General features: G+C 57.0%; 2 protein-coding genes and 2 long non-coding RNA genes across 5 annotated transcripts; 2 read left to right on the top strand and 2 right to left on the bottom strand.

The window, feature by feature from the left end:
* Positions 1-68: 68 nt before the first annotated feature.
* Positions 69-4,545, bottom strand: PRICKLE3 (prickle planar cell polarity protein 3). 2 transcript variants are annotated; one of them, XM_074278075.1, is made up of 8 exons: positions 4,445-4,545; positions 4,077-4,162; positions 3,723-3,906; positions 2,864-2,977; positions 2,391-2,528; positions 1,721-1,924; positions 1,392-1,578; positions 69-1,136 (listed from the first exon to the last, which is right to left on the bottom strand). In XM_074278075.1, the coding sequence occupies exons 1-8, from the start codon at positions 4,484-4,486 to the stop codon at positions 304-306; spliced, it is 1,788 nt and encodes a 595-aa protein (XP_074134176.1). In that variant the 5' UTR covers positions 4,487-4,545; the 3' UTR covers positions 69-303. The 2 variants fall into 2 exon arrangements, with proteins under 2 accessions (XP_074134176.1, XP_074134177.1); XM_074278076.1 differs by lacking the exon at positions 4,077-4,162 and having other exon boundaries at positions 4,445-4,529.
* Positions 4,156-8,341, top strand: LOC141548840 (uncharacterized). Its single transcript, XR_012484097.1, has 4 exons — positions 4,156-6,028; positions 6,224-6,343; positions 7,456-7,623; positions 8,208-8,341. It is a non-coding gene; the product is annotated as an uncharacterized LOC141548840 (long non-coding RNA).
* Positions 6,620-15,436, bottom strand: SYP (synaptophysin). Its single transcript, XM_074278077.1, has 7 exons — positions 15,298-15,436; positions 12,331-12,396; positions 9,296-9,420; positions 8,455-8,653; positions 8,169-8,363; positions 7,661-7,962; positions 6,620-7,539 (listed from the first exon to the last, which is right to left on the bottom strand). The coding sequence occupies exons 1-6, from the start codon at positions 15,313-15,315 to the stop codon at positions 7,666-7,668; spliced, it is 900 nt and encodes a 299-aa protein (XP_074134178.1). The 5' UTR covers positions 15,316-15,436; the 3' UTR covers positions 6,620-7,539; positions 7,661-7,665.
* LOC141548839 (uncharacterized) lies at positions 8,490-11,454 on the top strand. The gene is made up of 3 exons (XR_012484096.1): positions 8,490-8,623; positions 9,031-9,134; positions 9,386-11,454. It is a non-coding gene; the product is annotated as an uncharacterized LOC141548839 (long non-coding RNA).
* Positions 15,437-20,985: the final 5,549 nt, after the last annotated feature.

Genomic DNA, 20,985 nt, shown 5'->3' with positions numbered 1-20,985 from the left:
GCAGCAAGCACCAAGATGGGGGGAGAACGGGGGTGTGGCTTAACAGAAACACTTCCTGGAGCCTCAAAAATGTGAAAACAATCCTTTTAATGAGCAGAGCCAGCCTGCCAAGGATGGCACGGAGAACACTCCACAGGTGCTGGTGGGCTGGGCGGCCAGAATGCGCACCCCAGGGTGGGGGAGAGGGACGTGGAGAGCTTCAGCCGGCATCTACTGCAACCCCCATTTACAGCTGGGGAAAGTGAGGCAGAGAGCTCTGCTCCAGGTCTCTTTGGTATGGGCATGCCTGAGACCAGCCGGGCCTCAGGCCACGATGCAGTTCCTGTCCCTGTCTTGGTGTCGGCCCGGGCTCCGAGCCTGCCTGAGAGGCCCCCACTTCTCTTCCTTCTCCTGAGGGCCGAGAGTGGCTCTCTGTAGAGCCGGGGGCAAAGGAATGGGCTCCCCAAGGAAGTAGCCATCTTCCTCTGAGTCAGAGGAGGAGGAGGAGAGGGAAGAAGAGGAGGCCCAAACCGAGTCCCACTCCTGATGGGTACCATGGTTCGGGTGAGGCAGTCTCTGAGGCCACTGCCTCCTCCTTGGGCAGGGCTGGACCAGAGGGCTGCATTGAGGCGGAGCGGGAGGAGGAAGGTCCCCGAGCTGCTCCCTGTCCTGGGAGGCTTGGGCTTCCGGGGATTCACGGAAGCTAACCCGGAGTTCCCCTTGCCGGCAGAACCCGGGGCCCCCCGAGATGGCCGTCGGGTCCGGGGGAGATGTGGGCCGAGGGTCCGGCCGTGGGGGCTGACGAGGAGGAGGGTCCACCCGGCGGGGGCCCAGAATGGGCATGGAGTGGCGCTGTGGGGCCGCCCGGTAAAAGTGGCTGCACTCTCTGCCCGCCAGCGAGCCTGCCCTCGAGCGGGCCCGGAGCGCGGTTGCTGTGGGAGCCGGAGGGTAGGCAGCAGTGGCCGCCCCTGCTCTTGCCACGGCCACTGCCGCCTCTGCTGGAGCAGGGAGGCTGCAGGCCCGAGAGCAGAAGATCTGCCCTTGCCTGGGCAGGAAGGGCTCCCCCAGCAGGGGCCGCCTGCAACGGCAGCAACTGAAGCAGCTTTCAGAGGCGTGCCAGTGCTGCCCGCCGTAAGTCATCTGGCCCTGCTCCATCCCTGGCCAGGAGAGAAAACAGAGCGTAGGCTGGTGGCTGGCACAGAGAAAGGGGATGAGACCATGGCTCCTCCCTTCCCGTTCTTTTTCCCCTGAGGCTGAGCTCAGAAGGGAGGCCCTCTGGCCACCCCTCCTCAGCCTCTAGGCTCTGGGCTCAATGGGCCGGAACCTCCCCAGCCTGTGAGCGGAGGCCCAGGAAACCCTGGAAGCAAACCTTCATTGTGCTTCCTCGGGCTGCATGGGGGCACCTTCCTCACCAATGCGCTCTCCACAGCTGTCGCAGTACTGGGTGTGCCGGGCCTCATAGCAGGCCCCGCAGTGGGGTCGGCTCCCCCTCATCACGTAGCGCTGCCCCCCCAGAGGCCCCTCACAGTCAAAGCAGCAAAAGTGTCGGATGTGCCAGTGCCGGCCTTCGGCCTCTGTACATTCGGCTGCGAAGATGATCTGAGGTTCCAGAGGATGGGGAGGAGATGACAGGGAAATGGGTGGATGGAAGAGCCAGGGGGCCCCCAGCAAGGCTCTCCCTGCTGCCCTGGGTCTGCGGGCCCCACCCTCCGCCAGCCCCTTCCCCGGTCCCCTCAGATACTTCATCACAAGCTTGGCAGCGGGGCCGAAGACACTCGGCGTGGTGGCGCCCGCAGTAGATCTTTCCCGCCTGGTAGAAGTAGATGAGATCCACCAGCAGTTCGCCGCAAGTTGCACAGAGGAAGCACTGGGGGTGCCAGCAGGTCCCGTGGCCCGCTCGGCTGGCAAACACGGCCAGGTCTCCTCCTCCGATCTGCTTCCCGCACTAGGGAAGGGCGTGAGCAGGGTGGAGCAAATAAGAGCAGGAGACCTGGGCCCCAGACCCCTCAAGGGCTCTGCCTTTTATTAGGGGAAAGAATGACCCGACCCACAGATCCAACGTTCACCAAGTCAATCCCCAGTCTATTTGGGAGGAGGAGGCCCCAGCAGCTGAGGGGGGATGGGCGGGCCCGGATCAAGCCGGGTCTCCTGGAAGACGCAGCACCCGAGCCGGGTTCTGAGGAAGTGAGGTTGGGGAGCGAGGGCATTTCGGCCCAAGGGGACAGCCCGCACAGGGGGGTGGAGGAGGAAGGAGAAGGCAGCGAGGACCGTTTTGGCTGCACTACAACTTGGGGGAGGGCATCGATGTGGAATGGAGCTTAAAAAAAAGGAACGGGTGCTCCCGACTGATCCTGGAAGCCAGAGGGAAACTGAGAAGAGGGGGCGCAAGGGGGCACGTGGGACTTCCTCACCTGCTCGCAGATGGCCCCGGTGATGGACACTGGGAATGCTCGGACGGCCCCCCGGCCCAGGTTTTCCCGTCTCCGTTTTTGGCTGAAGAGCTTCAGTTCCTTCTCTTCCTCCTCCTCCAGTGCGGCACAGTACTGGGCCTGAGAAGGGGCATTGGGGGGGGGGGGAAGCTTCTAAAGCCATCTGACTCTCCCACTGCTTGCTGGCTCAGTTCCCTCCTTTACTCAGCCTTCCACAGAACCCAGCAGGAGGGTAGGTGGTCCCCCCTCCCCCGCGCCCCCTCTACTGTCTTGGACGCCAGCCAGGGTCCCACCCTCGGGCCCCCGCCCCCCAGTCTTCCGGCTGGTCCCCAGCTTCTCCTGCCTACCCCACGTCATCCCCGTGAAGCTCACTGGGGCTTTCCCCGCCTGCTCTCTGCCCTGGCACTAATGAAGGCCTGCTCTGGAAGGCTGCCCATAGTCTGGGGGAATCTCACCTCACTGTCATGTGGGGGGAGTTGTCGAAGCAGCTGTTGAACCCGGTACCTTTCCCCAAGGCTGTTCACATAAGGAACTTTTTCCTCCGGCAGGCAGCTGAAAAACTGGTCCACCTGGGAACAATTGAGGGTTAAAGAGCGAAGAAGCCGTCACAGACGCAGGGTCACTGGGGGGGCTCTGCCCCCCCAACTCAAGCGCACTTGGTTCCACCGTTCCCCAAACTCGACTCTAAACCAAGCCACTCTGGGACTTCTAGGGCAAATGGCTCCCAGCACGGAAAACCTGAGCAAGTGTTGACTCCGGGCAGGACTGGCGCCTGGGCTAGGCCCTGCCTCTCTCCACATTTCAGGTTTCTGCAGCTTGGAACATGTGGGTACTTAATGACTCTGCCTGACCCAGTCCGCTTCCCCCAGAAGTCTCTGCTCTTGGGCTGGAGGGCTAGAACTCTGGGAGAACCCTACTCTCCATGGCCGGGATGGGGTGGAGAGAAGAGGGGGGAAGGGGCACTGATCAGGTGCCTACTTGGTGCCTGGAGCCAGATCTCATTGGATCCAGCCAAAAACCCTAGAGAAGTTGCCGGGATGCCCAGTGGACAGAGTTTGGTGACCTCTTAGCCCAGTGGTGGGAACACTGGAAGTGCCTTGGACCTAACAGCTTGTCGTGTTCCCCATTAGTCAGGGGCGGCGAGGCTCCCAAGGGGGTGGCAGGGGGCCAAGGCCACGGGGCCTGCCTTAAGGGACAGCAGAATGCCAGCATTTCAGACACATCTCCTCCTCCCCCCAACACACCCCCAGGGTTACTTGAGGCCCTGTGGGAGGCCCAAGAAAAGTCCAGTGGCAGCAGAAGGCCGGAGGTTACCTGCTCAGGCCCGAGGCCCGGGGGCACCCAGGCGTACTCCTCCGAGGCGCAGCCCCTGCGGGCATCTGACAGGGAGTGCCACTGGAAGTCAGAAGTGAGCTGGCCCATGAGCTGCTCCAGGTCCTCGGGGACCCTGGGCCCGGTGTGCTCCTCCCGGGAGCACTTGCAGTGCTGACAGATCTTCCTGTGGGAGGCCGAGCTTTGGAACCCCCAAGGGGAGCTGTCTGGCCCTCGCTGCTCCCCCCCTACCCCTGCAGTCCTCCCTCCCCTCTGGGTGACAGGTGTGGAAACCAGGCACCCCTCCCCCTCGTCAGCCTCCAGGGGGCTTTGGGGTCAGCCCCGAGGGGCCCTCACCTCCAGCCATGCACCAGGAAGCCCGGACACTGGTCCCCACAGCTGTTGCACGGCCTCCCGGAGCCCGGGTCCGGAGCCTCGGGAGGCTGGGGGCAGACAGGCGGGGAGGAGCCCTCAGCCCCGCCCCCCCCACCTGGCCCTCCTCTTCCTGGATTTCACCTCGTGGGAGGGGGAAAGAAGGGGCGCGGGGGCCTCTCTGCTTCCCACCTGAGCCCCCACCGCGCCTTTCCCCTCCCTCCCAGGGCGCCCCGGCCTGCCCCGGGCCCCGGTGGCCGCCTCCACCCCGCTGGGAGCTGGAGCCCCGGAAGCCTGGGGCCTCGCCCCAGTCGGGGCCGGCTCGTTCCCCTGACCAGCCCTCGGCTCCTTACCCCGCGTCCGGAGCGGCGCCGGCGGGATCCTCGGGCGAACATGGCCACTGCGGGCGTCAGCGAACTCCCTCCCTGACGCCAAGACTCCTCCCCCCGCTCCTCCCTCCTCGGTCTCCCCTCCCCCCTCCCTCCTCCCTCCTCCCTCCTCCCTCCTCTTCCCCTCGGCCCCCCACTCGGGGCTATGCCAACTCCTGTCCCTGGGGCACAGCCCCGGGAACCAGGAGGGGAGGGGACAAGCAGCTGACTGCGCCCCCCCCCCCTTCTTCCAGCCCCATGCCGAGTCCCTGGCGGCGGAGCCCCGGCCGGGGGCTCCCCCTGGCGGCCGGTGCGGGGACCCGGAAAGCCGGCCTAAGCAGGCGGATGCCCTTCTCCCGGGCCTTCCGCTGCCTCTGGCCGGGAGATCCCCGGACGCCCGGGCCCGTTCCCAATTACGGCCCTTCTCCGGGCTCCGTTCGGGCCCCCCCCCCAGACCCCGCTTCCAGCTCGGCCCCGGGCCGGCCGAGCTCAGCTGCCCCTCTGGGTCACTCCCCCGCCCTCGGGCAACTTTCTACGGGAGGGCAACTCCCCGGGGGCCCGCCCCCCCCTTCCGCCCCCGCACGTGGTCCCCGGAGCCAAAAACATGGGCCAGAGAGCCTGGTGTGGAGGATGGCATGGATGGCATAGGATGGCATAAATGGCCTGGCACAGAAGGTGGCTCGGAGAGGAAGGCATGGATAAGTACGGTGATACTCTGGCATATAATGGCATAGATACACTGGTATGGAAGAGAAGGGTGACAGCATGGCATATAATGGCACAAATAGCCTGGCACAGATCATGGCATGGATGATGGCACAGAGGGTGGCCTGGATAGGATGGCATAGATAAGTATTATGATACCCTGGTATATAATGGCACAGATAGCCTGGCATGGAGGATTGCACAGATGGTGAAGATGGATGGTATAGAAAGTCACAGACAGCACAGCATGGGAGCGGAGGAAGTGTAGGCGCCTTCAGAGCCGCGCATCACACGCAACCCTAACCCTAAAATGCGCGCTTGGCAGGCGGAGAGCCACATCTGGGTCCTTCAACACATGCTATGTGAGAGAGGGAGTGTGACGGCCCAGAAGCTCAAGGACCTCAGGGTTGGGCAGAATTGGGTTCAAACGCAGCACGAGCCACGCACAGAGCTGCTGTGTGACCCTGGCCCAGCAGCCTTCCCGGTGCCCCCCGGCTGTGTTCCCAAATGACAAGTCGGCTGTGCCTGAACAGTGCTTTCGGCGTTGTGGGGGGTGTGACGGGGCTTGACTGGGCGGCTTCGGGAGCTCCCAGCGCGGGGCCTGGTCTTTCTGCTTGGGCCCTCCAGCGCTCAGAGCTCGGGTGGCCAGGGCCAGCAGTCAGCGATAGGGAAGCCGCACCGCTTTTCCATGCAAGTTTATGAAGACTCCGTGCCCTGGGATGTGGCCCTGACTGCAGCCTCCTTCAGACTCCAGAGGTCAGACTTGTCGGAGGAGGGTCAGAGCTACAAAGCAAGCACTAGACCAAGTTGGACTTGTTTCGAGAAGCCAGACCATGCATGGAATATCTGGGGACCCACCTGGAGGTGAGGAGGGAGCTGCCCCACCCAGAGGAAGGACCGGGGGAGCCATGTGGGCACTAGAGCTGGGCTTGCTCCTGGCCGCAGGCGACGCTGGGGGTTGGGAGCCTCGGCTCCCGAGTGGAGGGGTGCAGAGGGCGGGGTGGGGCGGGGTTTCTAACTTCCTAGGCACCCTGCTGATTCCAGGATCTGGCCTCCCAGCATCCTCTCCCCAGGGAAGCTCCCGAGCCTCATATTCTCAGGCAAGAACAAAAGGAGATGAGTCAGGGACTGAGTGGGAACAAGCAGCCCTCCTCAACCGCCTCCTGCCAGGCCGGACAGGTGAGGAGACGGGGTGTGCTCTGGAGCATGCGCAGTTAGGGTTCCTCCTTCTTGACACGTGGGCAGGGCGCAACCCCCCCACCGAGAAGGCAGCTGGGGGAGTGGGGCGGCCTTCCAACGGGAGGAGGGGTACTGTGGGGGGGGGGCTTCAAAGGAACCTCGAGGGGGAAGGAGGAACTTTCTAAGAAGTGGCTTGACAAACCATTGCCCCCAGCCGCGTTCCTTCCTCTTCGCCCACCCCCTTCCCTCGATTCCCAGAGAAGAGACAAACTGTGGTGGGCTTGGTACATTTTATTTCAAGGGGACGGGAAGAGAGAATCAGGAGTGGGTTTTTCCCCGAAAGGTGAGGGCAACAAGGGAGGAGGGGCAGGGCCACAAAGCTGGACAACATAGACACACGGCACGGGCACCACCAGGGATCACAGATGCAGGAGAACAGCAGAGAAAGGGGGGGGAGGGCCAGGGAGAGGAGGGCGGGCTGCCAAATAGGGCTCTGGGGAGTGCTCTGGGTAGTGCGGGCTGCCCCGTGGATAGGGCCTCCTCCACCGTGGCGGGGCCGCAGGCCCACCCTCCCTTGGGGCCCGCGGCCGTTGGCCGCTCCGGACCCTCGCCTCCTGCCCTTCCAGGAGCCTCCCTGGCCCGACTGAGCCCACCCTCCCCGCTTCTCCTTTCTCAAAGCTAACGGGTCAAGGTTCACTAAGGGTCCACTACGTGCTCACGACTGGGGCTTTGTTCTGAGTCCAGCTCCTTGTCAAACCCTCCCCAGGGAGATGGGGGTCCTTGCTCCATCCCAGCCCCCTCAGCCTGCGCCCCCAGGAAAGGAGAGGGATGGAGGAGGAAGGGGACTGAGCATCACCGGGAGGGGGGAGGGGTCCGGGTTGGTGGTCTGGCTCCCATTCCCCAGACTAGGAAGGGGCGTCTCGGGGGCAGGAGAATGGGCGAGGGATCTCCAGACACATAAATAATATATCTTTCTATGTAATATATATATATATATATTATATATAAACATCAAAGACAACTAGAACATCCCCCAGGGTGGGGGAGGGGAGTAGGATTGAACTTGGGGTTTCTAGGCAGGCTCTGATAGTCCCCACTATGCACACACACAGGCACACGTGCACTCGCCACACACCGGAGGGCTTCCTGCAGGAGATGGCAGAGGGGGCTGGTGTACTCCCCACCCTGCTTCCGTCCTAGAAAGAGACAGAGACAGAGACAGAGAGACAGACAAAGGCAGAGACAGAGTGTGAGCACAGAGCTGTTTGGAACCCTCCAGGGTACGGAACCCCTGAGCCCGAGACACCCGTCACTCACCGAGCCTACATCTGGTTAGAGAAGGAGGTGGGGGCTCCCTGGGGCCCATAGTCTGCGGGCTGGCCCCCGTAGCCTCCCATGCCACCCGCAGGCTGCCCGTAGTCGGGCTGGTAGCCGCCCTGCGGCCCATAGCTGCCGGGGCCCTGGCCGTAGCCCGACTCCCCGTAGCTGTCTCCCGGGGGCGCCGGCTGCTTCTCAGGGGCAGGGGGCTGGGGGCGCAGGAACGGGGCAGACCAGCCGGTCTCCTTGAACACGAACCACACGTTGCCCAGCCACAGGACCAGATTGAGGAAGCCGAATACCTGTGGGGGTCAGACGGGACAAAGCTTTTGCCAGACCCCCCCCCTCCCCCAGTCCCTCTGGCCCTCCAGCTCCTCTTCCCATCCAGGCTCCCCCCCCCACCCCCCACCACTGCCCTGGAAACTCCCAGAATGCTACTGCCAGGTTAGGGGGCTCCTGAGAGGCCCCTTCTTTTGGCCAGGAGGCTGGGGGTGGGGAGCTGTCTCACCACGGAGGTGTTGAGGCCAGAGGTCACGGGGTCCCTCAGTTCCTTGCAGGACACACTCGGCTGGGAACAGATGCTGCTCATCCCCTTGATGATGTTCTCCGGGTCGGTGGCCATCTTCACGTCGGACAGGCCCTTGGCCCAGGCGGAGGAGCTCACCAGCCACAGAAAGGCGAAGGCCGCTGTGACCAGGAAGTCCTAAAGGGAGGAGAGGGGAAAGGGGGTTGAGGGGGGTCCCAGAGGCGGGGCTTGCGGCCCGGGCAGGGGGAGGGGGCCGGTGCCGACTCACAATCATGGGGCCCTTGTTGTTTTCTCGGTACTTGTCTTGCAGGAAGATGTAGGTGGCCAGGGCGCCCGTGGAGTAGAGGAAGGCGAACACAGCCACGGTGACGAAGAACTCGGCCGACGAGGAGTAATCACCCACCAGGAACACCTTCTTGGAGCCCGCGTTCTGACAGGTGGGGGCATCGAAGTACACTTGGTGCAGCCTGGGGGGTGGGGAAAGCCAGAGTCAGGCCTCGGGCCTCACCACCTGCCATCTGTCCTGGCGGGGGCGGGGGGAGGACGAAGGGAGGAAGACACACAGACACAGAGAAGAGAGATGGAGGGAGGGAGACAGAGACAGACAGGAAGGGAGCGAGAGGGAGACAGACAAAACAGAGACAGAGACCCAGAAGAGGAAGGCATGGAGGGAGGGAGAGAGATAGAGGCAGAGACAGACACAGAAGACAGGCAGATATGGGGACAGAACTCAGGCTGTTCAAGGGCAAAGGGCGCAGTGCTTCCCAGAATGGCCTCCACTCTTCTGTTAGAGAGGCTGGGTGTCCCACCCTGCTCCAAGCCATTCCCGTCATTCTCCTTCCAGGAGATCCCATCCAGACCCCGGAGCAGCCCGCATAGAACAGAGACAGAGCCGGTGAGGGAGGCAGAGTGAGGAGAACAGGAGAGAGAAGAGGAAACGTGGACTCGGTAATTGCAGATGACACAGAACGGGGCCCACGGGAGTGGCAGCGGACACGCGTGGAGACTTTTGTCAGGTCTCCAATGAGCTGGGAGGGGGGTCTGGGCAATGCAGCATGTGGAGCTGGGGAGCCCCCTGAGCCCGGGAGGAGCCTGGGGGGCGTGGGCACCTGAAAGGGTAGGCGAACTCCACGTCAATGCTGAGCTGGCTTTCACTGCGGTTGGCACATTCCACACTGAGCTTCAGCTCCCCTGTGTAGCTGCCACAAGTAGCGAAGGCGAAGATGGCGAAAACCTTGGGCAGCGGGAGAGACACAGAAAGGCAGTCACAGACACCCTGAGGGGGAAAGGATCTTGGCGCTCAGCTAGGATCACCCTGCTTGAGCCAAGAGCCCAGCTCTGACATTCTCATTAGCGGTCCACTTGGAGCTGCCTGGTGGGGGCCCCCCACAGCCCACGGGGAAGTCTCTCCCTCTTTGGGATGGCCAAGATGACCAATGAGCTTCTCTTCCTGTCAAGCTGCAGCCTCCTCCCCAGGCCGTTAGGACCGACCGTTCCATGGCATGCTCTAAAAGCACGGAGTGGGTCTTGGGGTACCACCTGGCGTATGCCATTAAAGGTACGGCCGGTCCCCGGCAGCGCAAGGCAGGGCCCACCTCCCGGGGCGGGCCTGGCTCCAGCAAGCCTTCCTGCTCTCATTGCCATTGCCCCCTCGGGTGACTAACCTGGAAGGTGAAGGGCAGTCTGCTGAGGTACTGTGCCAAGATGTGCGTGATTTTTTTTGGATCTGATTTATTTACTATTTTGCCCCCGTTACATTCAGAAGGAATTTTTTTGACATCCATTTTGTAAAATCCCCACCCACAATTAAGAAACCACACTCGTGTCACTCTCGTGGGGAAGATGGAAACATTTGGGTCGGTGATCAGAGGGCAGGCCCAAGAGCAGCCATGTATGGTTCACTGTCAAGTAGGCAGGAAGTCTCTACTGGAGTGCTCGCCAGACAGGTGTTTGGCCGTGGCCTGGTTCCTGTTTTGACCAGGGAATTGAATAAAGGCCTAACTGGGCTGCTTAACAAGCCTGCAGATGGCACCAAGCTGGGAGTACCACAGCTGACAGAGCAGATGACGGGCACTTGGGATCCGCAAACATATGGACAGGTTAGAGCCTCTGACTGAGGCTGAAACAAAAGGCCACAGAAATAATCGCACTTGGATTCCCAAGCCCAAGATGGCGGAGGGCCGCTTGGATGACGGTCATTTGAACCTAACCCGTAAGTCTGAGGGGGCGACACAAAGCAGCCGAGAGGGTGAATGGCCCCAGCCTCTGCCCTGCTCAGAGCCCGAGAACTCTGTGTTCTGTTCTGAGAACCAAAGTCTAGAGAGGATGGCGAGAAGCCGGGGTGTCGCCAGGGGCGGCTGAGAAGGGGGAAAGGGGGCTCAAGATCACGCCAACCGAACACCGAGCTTGGAGCCAGATGATGGCAAGGGCTGGCCAGCCCACGGAACAAGGGGGCTTAGCTTTGTTCGGCTTGGCACCGAGAGGGCAGATCTGGCCTGCATGTCAGATCACAAACCCAGAGCTTCAACTGTTCCTCTTTCTTTCACCGACCCTCAGAGGCCTGGCTCCTCCCCATCCCCCACTCAGGCCCCCATTTGGACCCATTCCAGCTTTTCCCTGTCTTTCTTCCGTTTGGCCCCCAGAAGTGGACACAGCAGTCCAGCCTTCCTCAGCCTCTCCTTCCCCGATTGACTGAGCTTTGGGATGAAACGTTACATTGGTCCCTGTTAGTGTTCATCGGATGCCCTAACTCACTATTCTTAGAACGGCTGGATTTAGAGGTGGAAGGGACCCGACGTCAACTGGAAGGCCAGAGGAGAAAACCAAGGCCTTGAGAAGGAAACCAGCTCACAACCGCTGAATCCCAGAGCTGCCATTTGAACCCAGGCTCTGGAACTCCAAAGCTTCCAGCTCATCACAGTGTGGATTTCTGAATCTTGCTTCTTCCGGCCCCTCCCCCCTCAAGGTGAATCCCGAATTAATAGACAACATTTCATCCCAATGAACTTTGGGTGGGAAATGCCGTCTTCATCCAGAGACAGAACTATGGGGATACTATGGGGATTCAATGTAAATCAACACATGCTATGTTCCCTTCTCCTTTCTGGGGTTTTCCCCCCTCTCCTGTGGTTTTTCCCTTTTGTTTTGATTCTTGTCTCCCAGCATGATTTGTAAAGAAATATATAGTAAAAAGTTAATATACATGTAAAATAAAACAATTAATCAAGAAAAAACTACCAAAAAAAATCTAACTCCCCATTACTTTTTGTATTAAGAAAAATAAACACCATTTGATGGCCTATTCTGAAAACAAAAACAAACACAAACACCTAATCCTCCAAACCTCAAACCACTATCATGGAGCTCAGTAGCCATCTATTCTAACCCAGGATGTCAGGATTTCTCTCTCTCCCTCCCTCCCTCCCTCCTTCCCTCCTCCCCTCCCTCCCTCCCTCCTTCCCTCTCTCCTTCCTTCCCTCCCTCCCTCTCTCCCTCCCTGTCTTTCTCTTTCCCTTCCTCCCTCCCTCTCTCCCTGCCTCCTTCTCTCCCTCCCTCCCTTCCTTTCCCTGCTCACATATTTCTGTACCCCTCCCTTAAACACCGTCTCTCCCAACTCCCCCCTCCTACTTCTCCTGGAGGGGGCCCCTAGATCTCTCCAACATCCAGGGGCTGCCTCCAGAGACCTCCTCCCTGCAGAATGACCTTAATCTGTTGTTTGTTACTGGAACTGAGCCATAGAACCATCTCCAAACCCAGGCAAGGGGGCTCTCCGGGCCCCGGCCTTCCATCTTAAGCATGAGTACGCCTTTGCGTATCCCAAGTCCTCGGCTTTGGCCGGCTTCGGTCAGCTGCCTGCTCTGGCCTTCCCTCCTCTCACCTCATCGGGTGGCCTGGCAGATGGCAGATGGCTCAGCCATCCTTGGGCCCTCTCCTCTCCTAATCCAGGATAAGCCACGCCCTACCCTCTCTTCCCTTCTCTGCCTACCAAGGTTGAGAGGGGATTAACTGGGGCCCTCCCTTCTCAGCTTTTCCCATGGATCTGTTTCAGAGCAGAATTAGTCAGTCCCTTTTTTGCCCCCTTTGGGAACCAGAGACAATCCCCCCTCCCCTAGTCCCTCCAGACATTCCATGTCAAAGAACTCACCCATTCCAGCAACTTCAGAAAGCCCAGGGGCTCTTTGACCACTCGGAACTGACCCCCAGCCACCAGCTGTAGAGAGACAAGAAACCATAAGAAGGAAAGATGAAAGGGGGAAATGGCGATCAAAGGAGGAGAGAAAAAGGCATGGGGAGGGGGGGATAAGGCAAGGACCGATGAAGGGGGAGAAGAAAAATTGGACAAAGAGGGAAACAGGGAAGCAAGAAGCCTGGAAGAAAGGCAGGGAGATGGGGGCAGGGCGAAGAGGAGAGCAGCCCTTTCCGGGGGGAGCATGAGCACAGGCTGCTGACCACTTTCCCAGTGAGCCCTGGGGCCGGCCTCTGCTCTCATGCTGGAGGATTTGGGTGGCCAGGGGGAGGGGGGACCCACCCTCCTGGGTCAGCTGCAATTGCTTTCCAGTCCCCTTTCACCACCCCTTCAGCCTCGCTCTAACTCTGCCTCCCGTCAAGCCATCTTCTCAGCTCTCCAGAAGAAGGCCCCCCACAATCCTCTCTGCCTTCTGAAGCTCTTCTGATTCTGACTCCAGGAGTTCTCCATCTTCCTCCCTCTTTCTCCTACCTAGTCTTTCTAGGCCATCTGCTCCCAAATGATGAGCCAGGAACTGTCCATTTCCCTCACAAAATTCATCCCCCATCCTCCTGGACTCCTTCCAGGATTTCTTCCTTCACCTTCCTCAAGCCCTCCTGTCTGCAGGTGCCTTCGTCCTCCTCCTCCTTCTCCTCCTCCTCCTCCTCCTCCTCCTCCTCCTCCTCCTCCTCCTCCTCCTCCTCTTCCTCCTTCTCCTCCTCTTCCTCCTCCTCCTCCTCCTCTTCCTCCTTCTCCTCCTCTTCCTCCTCCTCCTCCTCCTCCTCTTCTTCCTCCTCCTCCTCCTCCTCCTGCTCCTCCTCTTCTTCCTCTTCCTCCTTCTTGTCCTCCTCCTCCTCCTCCTCCTCCTCCTCCTCCTCCTCCTCCTCCTCCTCCTCCTCCTCCTCCTCCCCCCAGATTTCTACTTTCATATCCCCGGGCTTATTTATCCAACCCCATCCCCACCCCCTTGGTGCTCTCTCTGAGACCTCCGTGCTCCGCCAAGGTACCCTGCCGCCATTTCCATCAACATCTGTATTTAAGCCCTTCCTTCTCCTGAATGCTCTTTGAAATTTCTCTGTCCACCTCCTCCCCAGTCCCGCGGTCTTCCCCTAGCTGCTCTACAGACCTCTCCCTTCCTCTGGGCCAGGATATGGGGATGTATTTCCGTCTCCATCTCCATCTCTCTTTGTATCTCCCTCTCCCTGCCCCTCTCTTCCCCCCTCTCCCTCCTGCTTGATCCCCCCTCCCCCAAATCCAGAGCTCCTATTTCATTGAGATGTTCCTGCAGAATTTCTCAGCCAGCAAGCCCTTGAGCTCATCCCCTTCCTTCTAGATGACCTTCAAGATTTCTGTCTCTCAAATGGCGGTCTAGTATCGTCTCCCTGCTCGCAAACATCCTCCACGTCCACCCTTATCAATCATCTCCCGCTCGCCAGTGCCTGCGCTTGGACAGGCGTCCCTCTTCTCCCTGGTAACCCCCTGAAATTTTCCACCCTGCCTGTCACTTCCAGGGCTGTTTCCTCCTCCTTTTTTCCTGGCTGCCGTTTGGGATTTCTGGACCTGTTCCATCTGCATCTCTCAACAACCTCTGCTTTTCCACCCTTCCCTAATTTGTTCTTAGCGCTACCTTTCAAGTGTGCCTCGGCTTCCTGCCCCCTCCTGGTAGTGGGGGGGGGGGTCCTCTCACATGGCTCTCTCCTAAACTCGGCCCCCCTCCCCATGTGTCCAGCATCTCTCCAGGCCTGGATGCTCTCAGGAATGATTGTTCTCTCCTTTTCCTCCACATCCTAAGCGTCCATTGCCTCTCATTGTCCCTCCCTTCTCGCCTTTCCTTTTTTCCTCCTGGCTGTCCTCTGGGGTTTCTCCCTCACCAACTGTTCATCGTGACTAGTCAGTTGGGCCTTCTCTGCATCCTCTGAGATTCATCGTCCCTCTTCCCCACCTTTCTGAATTCTAGGGCTCCTTTTCAGCTCCTACCCCCTCCCCGATGTGCCAGCCCCCCACCCCACCTTCATCTTGTACCTCCCGAGTGCTCCTCTCCTGCCTGGATCTCCTTCATCTCCTTTCCCCTGGACACCCTCTTCCCCCAATTCATCTCCCTGGTTTCTTCAGCTCCTGCCCCTGCCCCTGCAAGTCCCCTCTTCTCTCCCCAGTGCCTTCATCTTCTGCTGCCTGGATGCCCCCTCCCCTCTAGCTCCCTCATATCCTTCCCTCCTTTCCCCCCCCCCCTTCCCAGCCCCATCTCTTTTCACTCTGGATCCTTCATCTTCTGCCCCTCCATCCCTTTTCCTCTCTGGCTCTTTAATCTGCTGCCATCCCAGCTTCCCTTCATGTCTGGCTCCATCTTTTACACCCCCCACCGGATCCCCTTTCCCTCTGTCCCTTCATCTGCTGCATTCCCTCCCCCCTCCCCTTTCCCTTAGGCTCCTTCATCTCCTGTCCATCCCAGATCCCCTCCCCTCTGGCTTCTTCATCTTCTTCTTTCCTCCCTTCCCCCTCCCCTTTTCCTCCGGCTCCCGCTGCCCCCCCCTCCCCTTTTCCTCCTCAACTCCCCTTTCCCTTTGGCTTCTGCCCCCCCTCCCCTTTCCCTCTGGCTCCCACTGCCCCCCCCTTTCCCTCTGGCTCTTTCATCTCCTCCCCCTCCCTCCGCCCAGGTCCCCTTTTTCTCTAGCTCCTCCATCTATTGCTCCCCAGATCCCCTCCCCTCCGGCTCCTTTACCTCCTGCACCCCTCTCCCCCCCCCCGCCCCGCCCTTTTGTTCCTCTCTAGACTACCCTCCCGGGAGACCTCCGCGAAGGGGGAGGAGCGACCCCTGGGGCCCAGGAGCTAGATCGGGGCGGCTGTCCGTGGTGCTGAATCGCCCCGGTCGCCTCCGCATCTCCCCACCTGGTTGAGCACGTCCATGGCGGCCTTTTGGATGCCCAGCAGCCGCCGCAGCCGCAGCCGCAGCGGGGGGAGGAGCAGGAGCAGTGGCAGTGGCAGGACGGGGGGCGGAGCGCTACAATCGCTGGAACAGCCTCAGCGGCTCTTATCGGCGCACCTCCTCCTTCCGCTGCTCGTGTCGCCCCGCCCTCCTCGCCTCACCCCCAGAGCGCAGGCGCACTAGAGAAAGGGAGCTGGGGAGGCAAGGGCAAGCGGCGCTCCGAGGGTCATTGGCTGTTTGGGGAGCGGAGACGGAGTAGGCTTGGGCGGGGGCACCTCGGGGGGCTTCCAACTCCTTCCCCCGCTCCTCTTCCTCCCGGAGGCCTTCTGAGATTTCCTTCCCAGCTGTGGAAGGGAGCTCACAATGGCCATGGCGTGCCCCTTGGATCCCCTCCCCCCCCATCCCTCTCAGCCCTTCTTTGAGGGTCATGCTCGGACTCAGGGAGCTGCTCTCCTCCCAGTGGCAGGGAACGAGTCCAGGGTAGACGGGGGCCAGAGGTCTCGGGCCTCCTCGGAGCCCGGATCAGCCAGCCCCAACTTGAAGGCCTCGGGGGAGGGGCGCCCCCCATGGCTGGGAAAGCCTGCTTTTGTCAGCCCCTGGGAGTGAGCAGTTTGGAACAGCGCCCCCCCCTTCCCCAGCACTTTCTGGCCACCTTTGTTCCCGGACGAAGCTTCTGCAAACGGGGCTCTGTTTTCCTTTCTCAGCTCTCCAGCCCCACGGTGCAGGCCTCCACACCCTCCCGTGTGGCCCCCTCCCCCGGACTGCGCCCATAAGGCAGCCCATTGGCCTGCAATGGGAATAAATGCGAATAAATCCCTCACTATTTACTGCTCCCTCACTGATCCGAATTTTCCCAGGGTAGAAACTTTCTGTTTCTTTTTTTTGTGTAACACCTAATATTTTATCGTGATTAAGAATTCTTCTTTAGCAGTCACTCTCTTTCTTTTTTTTTTTTATAACATTATCCCTTGTATTCATTTTTCCAAATTATCCCCCCCCTCCCTCCACTCCCTCCCGCCGATGACAGGCAATCCTATACATTTTACATGTGTTACAATATAACCTGGATACAATATATGTGTGTAAATCCCATTTTCTTGTTGCACATTACAGGGTTGAAACTTTCAATGAGGAACAAGCATCGTCAGGGCTCCTTTTGGGGGTCAGTAACCCCTCCCCTCCCTCCTGGTAGGAAGAAGCCTGAATCTCCCATTATTGGATACTTGGATCAGACCCGGACGAGCTTTGCAACCGTCATCACTGAACCTGCTTCTGCCCTCTGGAGCCAAGCAGGTTAAGGCTTTTCCTTGTCACCTTTGTGGGTCAGCCCTTTTTCAGGTCAAATATCCCAGTTCCCCCAAACCCTTTTCAAAGAATATGCTTATTAATGTCCTTTTGCCAGAAATGAGCTGAGGATGATGGGACTGACATGTCCTTCATCCCGGAAGCCTGGCCCTTCCCTGGCAGCCATCCCACTGCCCGTTCATCCGGAGCCAGGCCGAGAGCGACCGAAGCGCTCCAGAGCCCAATCGAGAAGGGCCTGTTGGCAGCCATTTTTGCCAGTCAGAATTCAGGCTGGGGCCCCCTACCTGGCATAATCACTGCTTGTGAGACCAAGTTTGCTGCCTTGACTTGAAACCTTTGATTTTCTCGGCATGTCGCCTATAGGGCAGCCTTTGTTCACAGATACCCCGAGACTAGGGATTTGCGGCGGCCTCCCTTCTTGGGATTGGTGTCCCCAACATTTCTTCTCCAGCTGCAATGATTCTACAATGCAGCAGCTTCCAAAATTGGAGCTCTTAAGCCCCTACGCACTTCACACCATAGGAAGGAAATTTATCAAAGACTTTTACGAAGTTTCCAATGGAATTAGAAACAAAACAAAAATAGGGAGAGATCTCACTCAAATCTCAAATGGCGATGGAAGGAAAATGTGAAGGAAATCATCACTTGTGACTCTTGGAGGGTCCTGGGACCCTTTTATTTGGCCCCTAACCACAGCTCCTCACACATCCCTCCAAGCGGACCCTGGGTCCCACGTCTAAAGAAAGTCACCAACCCACCATGCTTCCATTACCATCTCTGTATCAGTGCATGGATCTTGTCTCCTCCCTTTCTCATACAGTCGACATGCAGATGGCTAGCTATCTTCAAACAAGCTGTACACTGGCCAAAACAGAGCTGATCTCCAAGAGAAGGTGCTAGAAATAACGGAGAATCAGGAAAGGCTGCTTTTAGAAAGTGAGATCTTGGCTAGGACCTGAAGGAAGCCAGCAAAGTCAAGAGGTGCTGATGAGAAGGGAGACAATTTTATGTCTGGCTGACAGCCAGTGGGAATAGCCACAGAGATGCAGTGTTTTGTTTAAGGAAAAGCCAGGAGGTCAGTATCATCCTGGACTGAAGGGGAGAGAGGGAAGAAAGGTATGAGGAGACTGGAAAGCTACTAGGAGAACAGCTTACGAAGGGCTTTAAATGTCAGACAGAGCATCCTAGGATGACAGGGGCCACAGGAGTTCGTCGGGGAGGTAAGCGATCCGGTTAGATCTGGGAACTAGGAAAATCACTTGGGCAGCAGAGTAGAGCAGGACGTCTGAAACTTCTCCCACCCTTCATCAGAGGCATTTTTACTTGACCTGTGGTATATAGACAAATAAAATCAGTACAGAAATCACTTGCCAATAAGAAATCATGAAGACATTTCTTTTAAAACAATTCTTTGGTACGAGTATAATTTTTCCATTTATTAAAACATGAAAGCAAATTTGCCCATTAGTGAGATGGATATGCTTGGTTATTTTTTATATAAAGAATTAAGACTTGGCAGAATATTTGGTACCTCTTGCTGATTTTTCACGCCCCCCCACCTTCAGTTACGTGACCCCATATGGAGTCACAACCCACACTTTAAGAAGCTTTGGAGTAGAGGATGGATTGAAGGGGGAAGAGATCTGACTCATGCAGAGCCCCCCAAAATGATCAAGGTATGAGGCGATCAGGACCTGCACCAGGAAGGGAGGGGGATTGTGTCAGAGGAGAGAAGGGAGTATATTTGAGAGATGTGACAAAGATAGAAACAACAGAACTAGGCAACAGATTGTATATGGGAGGTGAGAGAAAGTGAGGAGTCAGGGATGACACATAGATCACAAGTTGGGGATGGTAGAGGTGCTGGGGAAAGTAATAGGGAAGCTGCAGGGGGGAGGGCTTTGGGGAAGAGCTAATGAATTCTGTTTGGACCATGTTGACTTTGAGATGTGTACGTGAGATTTCCACTAGGAGTTGAAGATGTGAGACTGGAGGTCAGAAGGGAGGATGGAGCTGAACAAACGGATCTGCGCCTCATCTGCGGAGAGGAGACGATCGGATCCCGGGTAGCTGAGGCAGTCAGAGGGATAAGAGGGCCCGGACACAGCGCTGAAGCACAGCCACTACGGGGTGAAGATCTAGTAAAAGCAATTGGGAAGGAGTGCTCAGAGAAGTAGAGCAGGGTTACAGAAATCTCTTGAGAACAGAGTAGCAAGGAGAAGACAGGGATTGACAGTGTCACAGGCTGCAGAGAGATCAAAAAGGGTCACAGTTGAGAAAACGCCACTGGATTTGGCAACTAAGAGATCATGAAGATGGGCAGCTAGGTGGCACCGTTCAGCCTTGAAGTCAAGAGGACCTGAGTTCAAACCTGACCTCAAACACTCAATACTTCCTAACTGGGTGACCGTGGGCAAGTCACTTAACCCCAATTGCCTCAGCCAAAAAAAAAAAAATAATCATGCAAAACTTTGGGAATTTTTTCTTTTAAAATTTTAAATAGGGGGCAGCTAGGGGGCGCAGTGGATAGAGCACCAGCCCTGAATTCAGGAGGACCCAAGTTCAAATTTGATCTCAGACACTTTAACACTTCCTAGCTGTGTGACCCTGGGCAAGTCACTTAACCCCAGCCTCAGGAAAAATAAATAAATAAATAAAACAAAATTTTAAATAGTATTTTATTTCCCCAAATACATGCAAAGGGAGTTCTTAACACTGACCTTTGCAAAACCTTGGCTTCCAGATTTTTCCCCCTCTCCAAGGCAGCAAGCAATCTGATAGAGGTTAAACGTGCAATTTTTCTGAACAGATTTCCATGATCCTCGTGATATGCAAGATATGCAAGAAAAATCAAATCAAAAGGGGAAAAAAGCATGAGAAAGGGAAAAAACCCAAGCAAACAAACAATAAAAAGGTGAAGATACTGTGCATTTAAAAATATTTATTTTAACACACATTGCTTTATGAATCATGTTGGAAGAGGAAAAAAAGAAAAATCAGAGATGAAAAAAAAAAATAAATAGAAAAAGGAAGTGAACAGAGCATGTAGTGATTTCCATTGAGTCTCCTTTTCTGGATCCAGATGGTGTTTTCTGTCCAAAGTCTATTGGGATTACTTTGGATCGCTGGACCAGTGAGAAGAATCTAGTCTTTCCTAGTTGATCATCGCAATAGTATGCTTTGATTCCCACTCAGTCCTCTCTCTGGATGCGGATGGCTCTTTCCATCCCAGGTCTATTGCAATGGCCTGAATCACCTCATTGTTGAGAAGAGCCAGGTCCATGATAGTTGATTTTTACATAATCTTTTTGTTGCCTTGGACGATGTTCTCCTGGTTCTGCTCACCTCACGCGGCATCAGTTCCCCTTAACCTTTCCAGGCTTTTCCAAAATCAGCCCGCTGATCATTTCTTACAGAACAATAATATTCCATAACATTCCCAGACCACAACTTGTCCAGCCATTCCCCAGGTCACGGGGAATGGCTAGTTTCCAGTTCCTGGCCACTACAAAAAAAGACTGCTTCAAAGGTTTTTCACAGTGGCTCCTTTCCCCTTTTTTAAGGATCTCTTTGGTCTATAGACCCAGTAGAGACCCTGCTGGATCAAAGGGTGTGCACGGTTTGATAGGTCCATAATTGGGATATAGTTGGGCATAGTTGCAAATCGCTCTCCAAAACGGTTGAAACTGCAACGCCACCAACAATGTATTAGTGTTCCAGTTTTCCCACTTCCCCTCCAATATTCATCATTAGCTTTCAGGAACAACTTTGGTAAGGGCAGCCTCATTTGAATAATGAAGTTAGAAGTCAAATTGTACAGAGCAGCAAAGGGAATAGGAAGGGAAATGGAGATACCTTTTCTAGATAGCCTTCAAAACCCTAAATGTGTTTAGGGAACAGAGGTATGAGATGAAATTCGGCATTTGTGGGTAGATCTGGTGAGAGCCTTTTGAGGCTGGGAGATGTGAGGACTTTTTTTTTTTTTTGGCAAATAGGGCAACATCCAGTAAAGAGAAAGTGAAGGGAGTGAGTGAGACAGTGGGGTGATAGAGAAGGAATCTTGCTGGGGAAAGAGAGGTTAGAAGAGGATCACTTGTGCATGTAGAGAAGTTGACCTTGTTAAGGAGGAGGCCATTTCTTCAGAAAACATAGGAAGAAGTAGAAGCGGACGGAGTGGGAACGATCTAAGACTGAGGTTTGCCAGGGCAAGGTCAGCGTTACGGTAAGGGGGCATGGGACGTGAGAGAAGAAGAATGCAGACTTCAGCGGACTCACAAAGGGGTTGAGGTAGATAGGGGGAAAAGTATAACCGGTGCTAGGCTGACATCCTGGAAGACGGTTGGCAG

Source organism: Sminthopsis crassicaudata, chromosome X (genome assembly GCF_048593235.1).
Source record: "Sminthopsis crassicaudata isolate SCR6 chromosome X, ASM4859323v1, whole genome shotgun sequence".
NCBI classification, from domain to species: Eukaryota; Metazoa; Chordata; class Mammalia; order Dasyuromorphia; family Dasyuridae; genus Sminthopsis; species Sminthopsis crassicaudata.
The sequence above is the reverse complement of the archived record's forward strand: the minus strand, read 5'-3'. Positions and strand labels throughout refer to the sequence as shown.

Bases quoted from the DNA above. Each gene is read 5' to 3' on its own strand.
- PRICKLE3 (XM_074278075.1), bottom strand. From the start codon at position 4,486: ATGTTCGCCCGAGGATCCCGCCGGCGCCGCTCCGGACGCGGG. The intron at 4,163-4,444 runs GTAAGGAGCCGA...GTCTGCCCCCAG, and splicing joins GGCGCCGCTCCGGACGCGGG to CCTCCCGAGGCTCCGGACCC. The intron at 2,529-2,863 runs GTGAGATTCCCC...GCCCCTTCTCAG, and splicing joins TCCCCCCACATGACAGTGAG to GCCCAGTACTGTGCCGCACT.
- SYP (XM_074278077.1), bottom strand. The intron at 9,421-12,330 runs GTGAGTTCTTTG...CCGCTGCCCAAG, and splicing joins TTCTGAAGTTGCTGGAATGG to GTTTTCGCCATCTTCGCCTT. The intron at 8,364-8,454 runs GTGAGTCGGCAC...TCCTCCCTTTAG, and splicing joins ACAACAAGGGCCCCATGATT to GACTTCCTGGTCACAGCGGC.